Source organism: Cylas formicarius, unplaced genomic scaffold (assembly GCF_029955315.1).
Source record: "Cylas formicarius isolate icCylForm1 unplaced genomic scaffold, icCylForm1.1 PGA_scaffold_6__28_contigs__length_40554024, whole genome shotgun sequence".
Classification (NCBI taxonomy): Eukaryota; Metazoa; Arthropoda; class Insecta; order Coleoptera; family Brentidae; genus Cylas; species Cylas formicarius.
In genome coordinates, this window is record NW_026844347.1 from 17,178,620 (window position 1) to 17,195,875 (window position 17,256).

The following is a 17,256-nucleotide window of genomic DNA, read 5'->3' on the forward strand; positions in this document are numbered from 1 at the left end:
TAATTTAAAAAAAAAGAGCAGTAATATATTTAAACTCTAGTATAAATTAAGAACTGAAAATGAACCAATACAAATAAACAATGTCTGAAAATAACCTTTATCAGCATTTACCTATTTAATTGATCTCGCGAAATCTACGATATTTCAGGCTTCCTACTTTTTATTTAATGTTTTCCTTTTAATTCATTCATTTTATTGAAGTTAATGTACCTAAGCAGCTTTTGTGTATAAATAAACTAGTCAAGGCGAACAAGAGGAAGAAAATTTTTCAAAATTATATTTGTTTATTTTCTATAATAAAAGTCCTTTATTATTATTAAAGACAGAAAAACAATTAAACTGCCAATATTCAAATTGTGTTTATCATATCTTCATCATATCTTTTTGAACATTTTCTTGTTTTTATCCAAAATCAGAAAAGGCATTAATTTAGTACTCCATTCATTTTTAAGGGAAGTCACCAAAATTTCGTTCGTTACCCGCAAATACGCTGCAAATACGGTCGAAATGAATCCTTTTCTACTGAAAAGGATTCATTTCTAATTGTGCGCCTAAAATAACGGCCTTGAACTACGCAACATCGTTAATTGAGTATGAGTATATCACAGATACAGGCAGTGGCAAATACATTAATTGCTCGGTCCTTCAGGCTCAAAAATTAGTACCTGTCTTCGACAAAACGGACACCAAAGGCGCATCATCAGCAATGCAATCGGTAAATAACAACAGCCGCAGCAGAGAGGGGTTACTGACAAAATCGGCCGAATATTACGAAAACACGACATATCAACGGCATACAAACCTGATCATTCCATCGGAGCAATACTAAGAAACCCAAAACAAAAAATTACTCTGGAAAACCAAGGAGTATACAGTGTAGCATGCGGATCGTGCAGCCTGACGTATGTGGGACAGACCAACAGAAGGATTTCAGCCAGGCTCGAGGAACATCGTTTAGCCATAAGAAACAAACAAACAACATCTGCTTTGTTTCAGCATCAACATCAGACAGGCCATAAAATTGATTTCGGTACTTGCAAACAAATAGCTAATATTTCTGATTTTAAGACTAGGATTATACGAGAGGCCATCGAGATAGAAAAGTCCGGATACCTGAATACGAGAGGATATATATATATATATATATATATATATATATATATATATATATATATATATATATATATCACAATAAGTACATGTATATATATATATATATATATATATATATATATATATATATATATATATATATATATATATATATATATATATATATATATATATATATATATATATATATATATATATATATATATATATATGTACTTATTGTGATAAGGACATATGCATAAGGAATATTGTTAAGAAATCCCTGATTATGATTTACTAGGTCTGTGACACTCACCAAGAATGTAAAACAAGTTTAAGATATCCAGATTAATATTCATTTATTTGCCTTTTGAATTTTTCGAGACCATAATTTAAAACTATGTGCCAATGTCAAATGCTTAGGTAAATAAGTACTTTGTAATGTTGTAATTTAAAAAAGATGAGTTTCTACTAGTAACTAATTTTCTTTTTTAAGATACAAATATTTGTTACGACCTGTGTGATTTATCGTCAAAGTCATTAGTCAACCTCTGCAAAATTTCTAATAGCTAGTTCAAGTACACAAAAGGTGCTTCTTAGAATTTTGCGCAAAACCAATATACATAGTGTTCCATTCGAATTTCCAATGTTGTCTGTTTCGAGTTGAATTGATTAAAAAAAAACACTCAACCTCTTACTAAAAGACAAACCTAAGGAAATGCAATACGTTTATTGATTATTGAGTTAACAGGGGTGTATTTCAAAAAGAACATCAAATGGTCAAACAATTAAATTCTCAAAACACTTGAATTCGGTGATTCTCTCGATCACACACTAGAATGTGCCCATCCGGTGTCATCGCAACACCTTCCAAACCTTTGAATTCGCCTTTCTGTGATCCCCAACATCCAATAGCTCGAAGGAAGGTGCCGTCAGGGTGGAAGATTTGAATTCTGTTGTTTCCCGAATCAGCCACGCATATGTAACCTTGATCATCGACTGCTACACCTCTTGGAAATTTAAATTGTCCTCCTTCCGAACCCTCCGAGCCAAAGGAAGATAACACTTTGCCATTAACGTCGAATATTTGTATGCGATGATTGTTCGAATCGGAAACTATAACACGGTTGGTGTTGGATACTGCTATATAATGGGGATGTTCGAGCTGTCCTTTCTTGCTTCCCATCGAGCCAAATTTCCCCACAAATGTACCATCTGATTGGAAAACCTTAATAACATGATATCATTATCTGACTGTCAAACTGTATGAACCTGGTATTAGTCTTACTTGTATTCTATGGTTTTCCTTGTCGCAAACATAGATGAAACCTAAAGCATCCGTGGCAATTCCCCAGGGATAATTGAAACGTCCGTCCGCGGTACCTTGGCTACCAAAAGCCCTTAGAAATCTTCCAGAAGGGTCGAATACCTAAAAATATGAAAACTGCGGTAATAATGAATAAAAAACTACAAAACATATTTTTCCATTCTAAAGCATTAAATATACTTCCGTCCCGATGATTATAAGGGATAAGTTTTATTCGAATTTTTTAAAATGAGATTCACTTCTGCAAAATTTTTTCTTTTTATTTGATATTTTTGAATAGGGGCTTAGGATTTATGAACTGAACCTCGGAACTGTAGGATTTTTGTATTTTTTTAATGAAACACCTTCTATAAAGGTTCACGATTTTAATGGGCATGATTCTGCGAAAGTATAGAAATTTTATTATTGAATAAATTGACATGACAAATGTTGTTTGTTGCTTGTCAATATTTCTGTCTCAATTAACTATGGTGAGACATTGAATGATGAAAGTACTAAAAAAATGAAAATTTTGTTGAAAACTTACAGCAGTGCCAAGAACTTCTCTAACGTCAAGATGCTGCCCTACCACATAACGTTTTACCTGTCACGAACTTTTTAAATTAGCGATATCAAACCTGGAAAAATTAATCATTCAGTGGCTCCGAATTCATTCATAATTCATTTTTGTCAAGATTCTCAAAAAATTAAGTTTATGAACGTACTACATTAAAAAGTACTATATTATAAAGTTTATGAACGTACTATATTGAAGAACTGCAAAAAAAACTTCTGGATCATGATACAAGTGAAAATCACAGTCAGTTTATTGCTAATGCTTCGAATAAATTAGATTATGATTATAGACGCATTATTGGAAACGGAGTCATATTTAGCAGTTTGAATAAGTAATAAGTTAATAATCGATAAATTAGTTTTGGTTAGTTTGAATTTTTTTTTAATTTTAAAGTTTTAATTATAATAAATTAATTTTAAAAACATCTTATCGGGACGTAGATTATATATTTTTGTAATCGTTCTCTTTAAAGACGCATATTACATTTCCAAGGTTGCTGTTTCTGATCACAAATGAAGAGTAAAACGTAAATCTTTTGCATTTGCATTTTTCAAATGATTTATAACTTAACTGTTTAATCAAAGTACCTGCTATGAAGGTGTTTTCAAAAAATGAAATTGCGTTGGTTTCAACAAAGACATCAGCCACATGGAGAGGATTTTCTGGCATACATGGAATCCGACAATTGTTTGCAGGCAATTTGGACGTGATGTAAGAAACTGATTAGATGAACGTTTTGCAAATATGTCGATAAGTCGAGGTCTTAGATTATTTCTAGTTCTAGTTAGGCGAATTAAGGTTGCTGGAAATCGACTTAAGAATAATTGAGATTTTTCGTCCGCCTCAAATATTAGAAAAAGATCACGAATATGTTTTTAAAATACCGTAAATCTGTTCATTTTTCGTTGTTAGCCATTCAATAGGAAATTATGAATTAAACTTAATGTTACTTTACTAAAAATAGTTGTCTAGTCAATCCGGTTTTCTATTTGTGATGAATAAACAAGATATCATATTGTTTATTTTATATGTATTTATTATTTTTTCTTTTATTTATTTTTATACTATATATAACTAATAAGATTTTTTACACAAAAAAAAACGAATTCTTAATTGTAGATACGTATATTTTCAATATTTTCCACTCGATTTCAATTTAAGTATTTTAAAATTAAGGACACCAGTTTAAATCAGGATGAAAAATGAATATGATATTTTGTGTTCAAATGAAAATGACAAAACGTAACGTACTTGCAATTTGAGAATAGGGTTGTCAATGTCAGAAAATATAGGTCTATAAAATAATTGTCTCAAAATTAAGATATCCTTGATCTAATAAGTTTGACATACTCAAGTTGAAAATGCTTTTAAAATATACCTTCCATTATAGTGTAAAATCGCACAGTACCGTGACTGCACGAAGCCTGAGGAAGTGTTACGATTGGTCATACGAATTTTTAGTGCAGTTTCAGTTTTTATCGGTGTAAGGTGTAAGGGTTGTCGACCAATAAATATAGAAGACACATTGCAAAGTTGGCAACTTCCAGAGTCCGTTATAAAAGTATTAACAGGTATGTATTTAATACCATGAGTACCACATTTACTACCTACATCTTTTAAGTATGTTATAGGGAGTAGGGATTTTTCCCAAGTACATTCAAATTATGAGAAATTTTACGCCGACTGGTGGCAAGTTTTGTGCAGGCTATAAGCCCGTGGGCTGATCAATAATAATGGAAATTATTTGTATGTAACATACAGGGCGTTGGGAAATTGAGTTCGGAAACTTAGAGGACAGATTCAATGTGATAAAATAATGGTAGTAAGTCATGTAACAAAAATTGGAAATCGTAATATTTTCCGAGTTATAGTTTGTCAAAATTCATTTTATTTAATTGTATTTTTAATGTAGTGGTAGAATAAGCTGGTATTTTACACATATCCCTGATTTAGTAAAAAACATCGTTACAACGTAAAAGTGATCCAGAAATCTGTCACTAGAGGGCGCTTTATCCAGAACATTTTTGTTTATTTTGCCTGTATTTTATTTATTTGCATTTGCATTTGTATTGCAAAGATTGCCTTAAGTAGAATAGCAAATCCTCAAAAATTGTTCCTCTTGTTTTAAGTTGAGTCATCTGCTAAGTCATTTATCAACATACACAGAAGACTTGGTGAAAGATTATCATTCAAACTCGATAATATGAATAAAGGGAGACCAAAATTCAAATTACAATTACATTTCAAAGATTCCAAATTACCCGCAATTCTTAAATTTTCGAAATATGCTTCAGTGGAACATTGAAAAATGAGAACATGTATCTAATCTTAATCTGATGTACTTCTTTTTTGGGGGCATTTAATGTCTTTAGTCTATGAAACACCTATAACAGATATCAATGTGCTATGACAAAAAATAATAACCAATTGCGAAATCATTAGAAATAGGGTAGGCCTATTTTTTCGCGTTCGACATCATTTTTTAAAATAGATAAGAAAATGTTTGGAAAAGAACCGCGGGTATTTTGAAAATGATTCCCCATGATTATTAATATTTTTTTATTTTCGACTATGTGAAAAAATGGGATAGGTCAATGAAATAACATGTTTAATTTAAGTAACATATAAAACATGTTATTTAATTGACTTATGCCATTTTTTCACTTTTTTCATTTGTAGCATACTGTTTTGAAAAATTTAGTGCACTTCGCCTGCAGGTGACCTGCATTTCCACATCCGACACACGTTCCGAGAATAAAAAAGTCGATTTGTGGCTAAACGATAACACTTATGGACTTAAAACAAGAGTAACAATTTTTGAGGATTTGTGATTCTCCTTAAGGCAATCTGTTCAATTTTACAATACGAAAAATTGCCTATGCAAATTACACGGTTACAAAAATCTCTTTTAAAGCCCTTCCTTTCATTTTCAAAATTAAAAGAAAGAGTTGGCAAAGAATTTTTTTCTTCGGCCAGAAGTAGTTTTAAAGTAAATATTTACATGTTGATTGAATCTAAATTCTGTATCACAAAAATGCTCTATATATAATAATAGAAATACTAGTTTTGGATAAACAAAATTAATGCAAATAACGTAAATATCTTTAACAATGATAGAAATTCATTTTTCTCATAATTATTAATGTTTGTTTAGTAACCCCTTTGAAAAAGCCCATTTAACAAGTATTTTGTAACTAGCTTTATTTGTTAAAAATTGTAAAGTCATGGGTCAATAAATAATATGTTTTAGTAAAAAGATAAGCCGAAGCCCAGAATAAAATGTTTCAATTGGTAGAATAATCCAAATAAAATTATACAAAAATTTCCTTTAAACAATAAACATTACAAACAATAAACTTTTTTTTTTTTAATAAGGTTACCACCAATTATCACTATAAAACTGCGATAAGATCAACCAAAACATGTATAACTTGGAATTGACATAATACTTGATTTAAACCAAGCAACTATATGAAAACTAGCAAAAATTCAATATAAAATTATGCTCATTTAAATAGAGTAACTTTATGTTTCTAAAAATATCTAAAATTTTAAAACGAAGCGATATGTGTTTAATTTGAATTACCTACATTTTTGTTTAAAAAAATTGAAATATTCAAATGAAGCATTTCATTTTGTTAAAGAAAACTTACGATATTGAGAATTTCCCCTTTTTTTTAAGTCATAGTCTAAGTATATGCAAAGTTTACTTATGCTCAAATTTTGAAATTTTGAAAGAAATTTTGTTTTTTCCGTGTACCCTCATTCATATTTACTGTAATCTGTGTGTGATTTCACACATTGCCGAATATGAATCGCAACGCTCATATCTACTTCCTACCTGGATTCTATGATTGTATCTGTCAGCGATGATATACTGTCCAATGCGATTAACGGCAACACCTGCGAGACAATCAAATTCACCTTCTCCGTTACCGTACTGGCCGAACTCTTTTAGAAAACGTCCGCGGGAATCGAAAACTTGCACTCTATGGTTGGAAGAATCAGCTACAATGATGCTGTTATCTGGGCCGACGGCCACGCCTCTCGGCCATGTAAAACATCCGGCTTCGCTCCCCCGACTACCTATTTGAAATAGCTGCTGGCATTTTTGCAAGTACTGACTCCTAGGGGAGGTACCTGCTGCCGCCGCTGCGATATCTGAAATCAAATTAAATCACGTTGTGCTGCAGCTAGGCTTTGATATATTTTTCCCTAAGACATGGAGGAATGCTACGTTATACAGTGGAAGGCTAAAATATGGAACAAATTCATTTGAAAGTCAGGTACTGGATTTCATACGTCCTTTATAATTTGTCCTTGGGCATTTTTTAACTAAGTAACTAACTAACCAAAACTAAACAGAAAATTTACAGCATTTTTTAATAAAAAACAGAAAGTTAATTTTCAAATTTATAGGTACATAGCTAGTATCAGTAAAGTTCTTAAATTCAATTTTATCGAAGATAGTGAATATGGTGGATCTAAAAGACATCCATAGAATTGAAATTTTAATTTTTAATTTATTGCGTTGAGTGCATCTTCTGAAGTACCTTCAAATAATGATGTTATCCAACGGAAAACCCACCATCCTTATAAAATTGCACCACTACAGATGCTGAACGAAGAGGATTCCGACGGCAGACTTCAATTTTGTGAAACTATGATGATGTAATCACGTTTTGTTTAAATGATGCAAGAAATAAACAAAATTGGAGGAGAGATCGTAGGTATTGAAATGCAAATAATCCGCGATGCAGAGATATTTAAAGTTTCGTCAAAACTACTTAATTCCTACTCTAGTAGTTTCTTTCACAAATCCAAATCAGTCTGATGTGTCAGATAGACGCCATACCTATGTGGTCCGAGACGTACGTAAATGCGGTATTTAGTTGGTTGGTAGAAGGCGATCAATAGAATGGCCTGCAATATCTCCAGATATTGCTCCACTGGATTTTTTCCTCCGAGAATATTTAAAATCAAAAGTGTATGAGGAAAAATGACAATGGTGGGCAAACCTAATAAAATAATTTCTATTACTCATATAAAGTAAGAGATGGTATGCTCTGCAGCTAAAGGAGCAACATGAACGTTATTTCAGATGATGGCTCGCATATTGGCGTAAGCTAAAGACCTGAGTCGCGGTTAAGATAGTTTCGTTACTTAAAGATTTTCTATAGCTTCACGGATTTTTCGTCGGTAAAATTTTAGTTTTATCGAATTAAATTGGATATCCGGTTTTGTGATTGTGTTTGGCAATTGCTGATGAGTTTATTTGTCGTAGTCTTAATGCTCTTTCATAATTTGAGCGTAATTGATATTTTTCGTCCAGTTTCTCCAATTTATATTTGGCGCATATGAATGGAATGCTGTAAATTCCTGGTCTCTGAAACCGAATTTTGTCTTTGACCGATCGAAGATGTTGAGAAATTTTTGGACAAGCGATCAATCTGGTTTTGACGTTATATTTTTTTAGAAATTTTGGTATATGGTCAGTGATATTTTGAATGTCAGGAATGAAGGCAAGTGTGAAATATTGTGGTGAAGTGTATTTTGCACAGAAACCCTTAATATATCTAATATGAAAATAGTTAGAGACAGTAAGAGTAAAATGTTTTCATTCTGAGTTCAGTGCCTCGGGCTGACACAGTTTTACGGCTCTGTAACCGATAATTTGGTCTGTGTGTGTAGACTTTCGGTAAACAGAATGACCCAATATTAGGTCTGATCTTAATTGATAAGAATATCTAAGAATGGGAGTTTATTATTAGTTTCCAATTCAATGGTAAAACGTATGCTAGGATGGGTGTATAGTTAGTTTACTATAGTTTAAATGGAGGAGGGTAGGTAGGTAGGGTAAGGTATCAATAGTTTCGTCCCCTAAAAGAAGGTGCAGAGTAGAATGCGTTAGAGTAGTTAAGCTCCGAAGAAGCCAACAGGATGATTGGCGAAACGTCAGCAAGTTGAATTCATCAACAACCAACGCAGAAGGAATTCAGAAGATTTGTAGATAGTGGAAGTTTCTTTGAAAAATAAAAGACCGTTTGAAAAAATACTGTTGGCAAATTTGTGTAGCGTAGTAAAATCCTGATTTTGTAAACACTCTGCACATTTGAGATGTTATTACTCTAATAGGAGCTAGTACCCAATATACTGACAAATTACCTTCAAAATTCCTGCTAATATGCAGAAATTTCAATAATTCTCTTAAATGTACTTTTTTACTGCCTGAAGAACTCAACAGGATGGTTGGTGAAACATTAGCAAATTCAATTCATCAACAACCAACGATGAAGGAATTTAGAAGATTTGTAAATATTATAATAAATGACCTGTTTATTATGAAATATTCTTAACATGTAAATAAAAGCAGTTTTAATTCGTATATCATATGGAAAGTTTAACTGGTGTGTAGGAGTAGAAATTTTGTTTTGTAAAAATTTTTGCATTTTAATGCACACTGTGCATAGAAAATAAGGTTTTTCAGAATTGCATTTAAATATCAATTTCAAATTAAATTTCAGAAAATCCTAAAAATAGTTTGAAACCAAGGAGTGTGAAAAATGGGCGATCAAACAGCCCACATAATGTATAGTGTATGTAATATAATGCCATCACTTTGAAAAAATTGGTGGAAATATTTCCTACGCTACCATACTGTAAGAATTTCTTAGTATTAGTCAATATTTTGCAAGCTGTGATAGGTGAATAGAAAAGTAGCTAGTTAGTAGTAACTACACAACATACGTTTTTTTGCTGCCACTAGCAATGCTCGAAGGTTCACCCTTAAGAGCGTTAAATAATCTGGTGTTATTTATTCCACAGACCTGCTAACCTTCGATTGGTAAACCTGCAATTCGTTAGGGCAAACGTTCGAAATTAATTCTTATGGTCGGCTGCACTAAAACTTTGGGTTTGAATATAGCGATAAATTTGTTTATTGAATTTTTTTAATTAGTTCGTCAGCTTAAGCAAATCTAGCAAATATTTACCAAAAGTTCTCCGATAAATAGATCAATTCGGGTAATAGTTTTCACTTTTCACTCCCAGTGTTTTAGTGTGAGAATTTAGTTTTCTCGAATGACACGTTAGACGGATAGATATGGAAGACGGAGAGAACAACATGCCCGTCGACGTTCGCCCGCTATGGTGGCATGATCGTTTTAAATGTCAACTTACCGGCCGCTGCCGTAGCTGCTGTAGGGGTAGTGGGGGAGCCTTGCATGTTTTTTTGGTCGTCGTCAGAGCTTGCCAATTCTGCAGACGATCTAAGAGGAAGACCTAGAGACAGTCTCCTGGCTGTTGCCGACGAGCTGCTCGACGGTGGCGAACTAGCGCTTACGTTATTCTCTTTGTCTTTCGTTCCGCTTCTGTTGCCGTATTTGTTTTTCAAATATCGCGCCCATGAGCTTAGAGCCGCCCCGTCCTTTTCGGTGGGCGCTGCAGCTCTATCGGGCGAATTATCTCTGGATTTTAGTGTATGAGAGGAACGGCTCCTTGCAAGATCATGTGCTGATGCTGAAGTGCCGTAACCTCGCGAAGCCAAATAGGCTGACGGATTAGACGTCGTAGGGGAAATCGGATCATCGACTTCCTCCTCGTCGCCGAATTGTTGACTGCTACGACTCCTCGCTAGTCGCTGACGCCTTTCTTTCAATGCCATATACCTCGACCGCCCGCTCGGATATTTACTTTCTTCATCGTTGTTCGCAGAGGAACCGTATTTCGGATTGTAGTCGTCTTCGTCTTGCGCAATTGCCGCCGAGCTTTTGCTTTTGTTTAGGAAGCGACTAGTGTAACCGTAGCGTGAAGGTTCTTCCTCGTGGGCGGTTGTTGTTCGTCTCCTTCCTCCATATCTATTTGTTTGTTCATCTGACGCTGAATATTTTGATCTACTTAAAGGAGATTCGTCCCTGTTTGTTTTGCTAGAGCTAGAATCTCTAGCATTAGCACTGCGCGCTAACAAAGGACCAATATCGCTTTTGGCCATTTTTTCGTCCGATTTCTTACTTGCAGGTTCGTCCGACTCCTCTTCGGATTCAGTTTCCTCTTCTGAAGTGGTTTCCGTTTCGTCGTCATCTTTAGCTGGCGGAGGCGCAACCGTGGCCGGTTTGTTTAAAAAACGACTCTGGAAAGGTTTTGGTGAGTCTTTAGTAGCTGACGAGGTTCTACTTCGCGTTTCGGGAGGCTCGTTGCTACGCGACAAATATTTTTGTTTTACCTCTTCAGTGGTAAATGGGGCTCCAGTATTTCGAATTGCGCCAGAAGAGGCGGATTCGGCTGAGGAGCTCGAATCGCTACTGGCGGATCGTGCGCTTTTCTTATGCGGCGTTTCCGACAGCCTCCTTGTAACAGAAGTTGGCGCCGTTACTTTAGATGGAGTTGTTTTTCTTTGTGTCTGTAGCGCTGGTAGAGATTCTTCAGATTCTTCAGCGCTTGACGGTGCCTACAGAAAACATTGCGTTAGGATGGGTTCTCGTATAGGTACATCTTCATGCTTCACAAGAAAACAACACAAAAAGTACACTTGAAAGTGTAGTTATAGAGTGGAACACAGAAGGAGAAGAAACATGCCAATGTGTGAGCGAGTAGTATCTTTCTTGTTAATTGTTTATGATACCACAGTAAAAGGACGGCAAGCAACTTAAATTCTATTCTAAATTCTAAATTGATTTAATCAGGTACAATTAGAGGTTACGGCTCATCCACACTCACCTCGGGGGCAGGGGTTTTCCTTTGAGTGCCATGTCTTTCTTCCGTCCTTTCAGCTGCTCTGGTTTCAGTAGCAGTTTCGGTTGATGTAGTTGCCCCTTTATTTTGCTTTTTTATTTTGGATATCTCATCTTCCTCGCTCACTTGTCTAGTAGTCGGAGGAGGTCTTTTGGGAACTACCTTTGACTGAGGCGGGGTAGGTGTAGGCGGTTGTGGGGTATCTTTCTCTTTTTTCTTTCCACTTGCACTCTCCTGTAGTTTTTTCATTACCCTTGGAGAATCTGCTAGTCTGGTAATTCCACTTAGAGGACCACGTGCAACATCTTCAGTGTCCAGCGTTCGTTCCCTTTCCTCTTTTTTTTGTTCGTGAAATCTGACTCCTTTATTTTGCTCGTTGTCAGATTCGTCATCTGCTGCTGTGGCAGCGCGACGCCTATACCTGCTGTATTTCGATCTAGCTGGGCGGTTTTCGTGATCTTCTTCGTAATCAGCCCCCGTTCTGCCATATCTATCGGCGCTGTATCTGTCACTAGTTCCAGGCTTTTGAGTGCGTTCTCCAAATTTTCTTCCTCCGAGGACAGAATCTTGCTCTTGTTCGCCATAACCTCTATCGTAGCTTCCAGATTCCTGCTGGCGGAACGCTAATCTGTGATCGCTCTTTGACCTCATCAGACCCGGACCGGGAGGCTGCAAAAGCCCACTAGTTTGGCCAAAGGGGTTGGAAGCGATATTTAGGTCCCCATATCCAGCCACGTGTAAAACTAACTGGTTAGGATCATGCGCGAGTACTAATCTAATTTTTCTGCTGTAATCTGTGTTTTCATATTCAAAATTGCGTATGAACTCAACCGTTTTCAAGAAAATTTCTTTCGCGTCCATTAGTTCGCAGTCGTCCCATAGATCAACGTTTTCGTTCATGTGTTTGTCAGCTAAGTCGCAGTTGCTTAAAATGTTGGAAATTTCCAGTTCCAGATTCGACTTTAAGCTAGTCAGCGTTCGCAGTTCTGTTCCTAAATAGCGGTCGATTTCGCCACGCAAATATTCAGTTCGATCTTTGAGTGCCTTGTTTAATCTTCTGTAAATTTCTTCCACTTCTTCGCCAACCGATAAACAATTGGTTTGTATGTTTTGTGCGTTTTTTTCCACCAACGAGAGAGTGTCTTGAAGGCGATGAATCCCTCTTCTAATTTGATTGTTTATTCTCGAAATTTCGCGACGTAGGATTTCCATGTGCGCTCCTTTACATTCTTCACATATTTTCTTGTCGCAGTGATAGCAGAAACTGCAGTAAGCTTTTTCGGAACACACATTACACCGTTCCATTACTTGTCCCGCGTTGGGATCTGGTAGTTCGCCGGTTATTTCGATGTGAAGTTCCAGAAATCTTTGGAGAGTCACGTTGGTGGGAAAACCCTGAACCCCTTGGTAAGGTATTCTGTGTTCCGCACGGCATTCCGGGCATTTCACCTGCAAATAAATGGGAAGAGTGCATATAAAGGTAAAAAGTGTTTCCATTTCCCGTCCGAGTGGCACGAAAATTATATTCACAAGTTGGGTAGACCTATCCGAAATAAGAATATAAACCTAGCGAATATCAAATAGCAAGAAACAAAAGAACATCAAGTTTCGAACTTAATTACTTTTATTTCATTAAACAATTAAAGACCATGTAATTAAATTGCACAAACAGGATGTAGTTTCTTTTGTAACAGCACCATCAGTTACTTTCAACAAGATTAATGAAGATTTTAGAATATCAGATTGCCTTTAAACCTAGATATGTTATCAAATATTTGTTCAAACTAATCAGCAAGAATAACAAAAAATTCCTCCTAAATCAATTCCAGTTTCCCTTGACGTCCTAGCATTCCACCGATTGATGTAATCAACATAATCGGCAATATTCTCACTCACAGACAAGCTAACCCTATCAGAAAACAAGACTTGTTAGCTATATTAGTAGTTATAATTATTAAAATTATTTTGAATTTAATGGTCAATTTTATATGGCTAAAGAAGGATTAAGCCACTTAGTCCACTACTTGCAGAAATTTTCATGGACAATGTGGAAAATATCATACATAGAAATCCTCTGCTCAAAAGATTTCTTTGATGTTTGAGATAAGTAGATGATGTTTTTGCTTGTTTCACTGAAACGGAAAGGCAATTGCAGTCCTTTTTGAATCATATTAACTCCACACATAACCGTATAAAATTTACCAAAGACACGGAACTAGTCTTTAACTAGTTTTAAACTTTCTGCACTTGCACTATTTAAATTATATAACAAATCAGATTTTGTCTGACCTTGGAGTTGGGCTTGAAGTAGCCCCAAGAGAAGTTACATATAATAACTTTAATCACTTTAATTTGGTCTTAATATTAAGCAATCTTAAAAGCTTAAGCTGAAAACACTATGGGAAATTTTTTGAAAAACAATAAAACTAAATCACGAAAAGTTCAGAAATTCGGAGTCCCCAAGTTGAAATTGTGGATTATGTCTCAGAATTTATGTTGGACAAACAGGGAGAACATTTAAGAAGCCCATTAACGTACATAAAAGGGCGTATACAAATTCAAGTTCGGATTCTGACTATAATTTTCATTTAACTTTAGAAATGACGATAATTTTGATATTTTACATAATGAATCAAAAACCAAAAAACTAAATTTGTTGGAAGCTTTGGAGATTAGCAAAATGAAATAGATATTTATAAATCAGTAAATATTTAAGACTGGCAAGTCAACTGAGTTAGCCACTGTGGACTGAATAGCTACATGTATCAAGAATTTGACAAAAATAATTATGTGAGTGGTGTTTTCCTCGATTTAATTGTAGAGTATGTTACAGTGAAAAATCCAATTATGATGCAAAAGTTCAACGAATTTGGAATTCCCGTCAAATTTGTTGAATGCACTTCGTCATTTTTATGTCAAAGAAAACGCAAAATGCGTCTTAACGGCGTTCTATCAGAGGAGTTCAAAGAGCAGTGAATAGGTCTTTATTATTCTCAAATTTCTGTTGAGATTTACACAAAATTTCAAACTACGTTCATAGAGTTCTATTGGCAGATGATTCTGGATTTATTGTAGCTTCTAGAGCCTGATTAACAGTTTTATATTGTTGAGCAATGTTATAGTGAATACAAACAAAACTGTGTGTATCAATTTCAATAACAGGAGGCACGTCTTGCAGCAGTTATCATGGAAACCATAAATACATCAGCTCTGCAAAAAGCTGAATAGTTCATTTTATGCTGTACTCAAACTAAAATGGCCAAAGTTTTTGTTAGTATAGTATTTAATTTTGGGAAAACACCCAGACTAATTTTCATTGTCTAGAAACTTATAAAACTATGTGCGAAAATAATAAAATTTTGACGGTGCCTTCCATTTTCATATTGAAAAGCACAAAACAGCACTTTTCTACAATTGAGTGTCAGAATACATTTGTGACAAAAATTCTTGATAAAAAGTGTGCACGGATTTTTATGTACGTGTTATCGTTATATGCAAGGTTGTAGTGTCCAATAGTTTATTTAATTTTTGTCTTAAGATAAATCCTACGAAAGATAAATGATTGTGTATTATCTAACGACGATGATTAGCTAAAAGTATTATAAATATAACATGGAGGATACGATAATATTGAAATAAATAAATAAATGTCTCGCTGACGTTTCGCCTAACATACTGCCGGTTTCTTCAGAGCGGTAGGGGGAGCTTTAATTGCTTCAGGGATGACCAAATCCCAAATGGAAGACAGGTAGAAATTTGTGCCGCAGTTTATATTATATTATATTTCGAGACTCAAGAATATTTTTTTGTATAAAATAAAGGGCTAGATGTGAGTATTTTGATCTTATCGAATAAAATCTGGTGCCCTCTTTCGTGACCATGTTCAGAAACTGCTGATGTAGTTAGTTTTCGAAGTTTAACTGATCTCTGATATTCTTTTAGTCAACTGCACGGTATGCTGTATCTAGAGAATTTTTATCTTTTACCGATGGTAGATGTTAGGACGAGTAGGGAATCTAGTTTTGATGACGTCTTTCAGAATTTTTGATATTCTGTATTGTGTAGCGGTAGTGGTAGTGAATAAGTGGTTTTCGTGAGGTGTATTTTTTATTTGAACGTTTGATATGTTGATAACGGAAATTGTTTGACATAAGAATTGATCATGGAGCTTTTTTAGGTTGGATGGTGATGCGATAAGTAGTTGTCGGCCCGTAAGAGTCGGTTTTTTTATAGACAGAACTTATCAACTGCTAGTTTTTCAAAATGTTCCATGAAAAGACCAGGGATGACAGGGCATAGTGGAGAGCCCGCTCCATACTTCTTCCAGAGTTTTGATCTGAGATGGAACTTATCAATGGCTAGTTTTTCAAAATGTTCCATAAAAATATTAGCTGTAACGAGATGTCTTTTTTATGGATTTCGCAAGAGACGAAACTTTTATGATAGATTTAAATTTTACGTTCTATAGAATAGGTCGGATCGTTATCGAGTTGGGATTGGGAGTTGATTGAATCTTTCCCTATCATTTGAACCTCCCCGCCAGGTATTTGAGGTACGTGCAGAGCGATCAAATCAGTTTCAGACAGCGTTCTGAAGAAGCTAGTAGCATATTTGGCGAAACGTTAAGGGACAGAGTTAATACCTGACGTAGGTGAAATTCGGAATAAGTGTAATTACAAGTTGCCCAGTCTGTGGAAGTTTCTTTCAAAAATAAATATAATTTAAGTTTAATCTAGTGCTGAATGGACATTATATTTAAAATTTTGTTTACTATCTATCCAAAACACCAGTTTTTTCATATTAAATTACAAAACGCTCAGATTAAGAATAGCTGACAAGACAGGGTATAGGTATAGGAAAATACTCCCATTTGAATATACCCGGCTGTGCGGGGCGTGGCCTGAGGGTGCTGCTTATTGCTGGGTTCAGCTTTCCGACCCATTCCAAAACCCTACACAAGCCGGGAAAGGCAAAAGATTGTTACTTTAGAATGAAGTCGTGGACCGTACGTAAATAACGCCTGAAAGCTTAATTTAGAGAATAGACGTAAATTGCACTAGTCAATACTGATCTAAATAGTGTGAACTCAGAAGAAAAAAATGACCAACGGTTGTTTGATTTGATTTTCTAGGTAACGTAGTGTCGGCGGTAAGTAATTTTTACCTATTTTAGATAAACATTTTCTTTGTGTTTTGTCAACAAATTAATAAATGAAAATCTGGATTGATTTGGACATTATTTTTATTAGCACATTTACAAAAACCTAAGCTTGGTCGAACCCCTTACCTTGTTGCTCACTCACGACACCAAGATTTTCGAGAAAGTAGTATAGTATAGTTTTATACTCATACTGCATCCGATTTCCCTAAATTTCTAACGCAAACATGTTTTCTACAATGTCTTTGTAATTAGGATATTTGTTGTTTCCTGGAAAAATTTTTATAACATCAGTAAATGAAACCCATGCAACCTTTACAGATCCGATCATGGTATTCACAAAGTCTTGATCTTCTTATTTGAGGACCTAAAGAAATTAGTTCCTTCAACTGTG

General features: G+C 34.8%; 1 protein-coding gene across 4 annotated transcripts in view; it reads right to left on the reverse strand.

Moving 5' to 3' along the window:
- Window positions 1–1,803: 1,803 nt before the first annotated feature.
- The window catches only part of LOC132703989 (RING finger protein nhl-1), a 159,653-nt gene continuing 144,200 nt past the window's right edge, over window positions 1,804–17,256 (reverse strand). For 3 of the 4 annotated variants that reach the window (XM_060673570.1, XM_060673571.1, XM_060673572.1), the window contains 5 exons: window positions 11,691–13,154; window positions 10,155–11,421; window positions 6,817–7,136; window positions 2,381–2,521; window positions 1,804–2,320 (listed from right to left, as the gene is read on the reverse strand). In XM_060673570.1, coding sequence (XP_060529553.1) covers window positions 1,889–2,320; window positions 2,381–2,521; window positions 6,817–7,136; window positions 10,155–11,421; window positions 11,691–13,154 — 3,624 coding nt within the window. In that variant the 3' untranslated portion in view covers window positions 1,804–1,888. The remainder of the gene's footprint in view (window positions 2,321–2,380; window positions 2,522–6,816; window positions 7,137–10,154; window positions 11,422–11,690; window positions 13,155–17,256) is intronic. The other variant, XM_060673573.1, reaches the window with a different exon arrangement.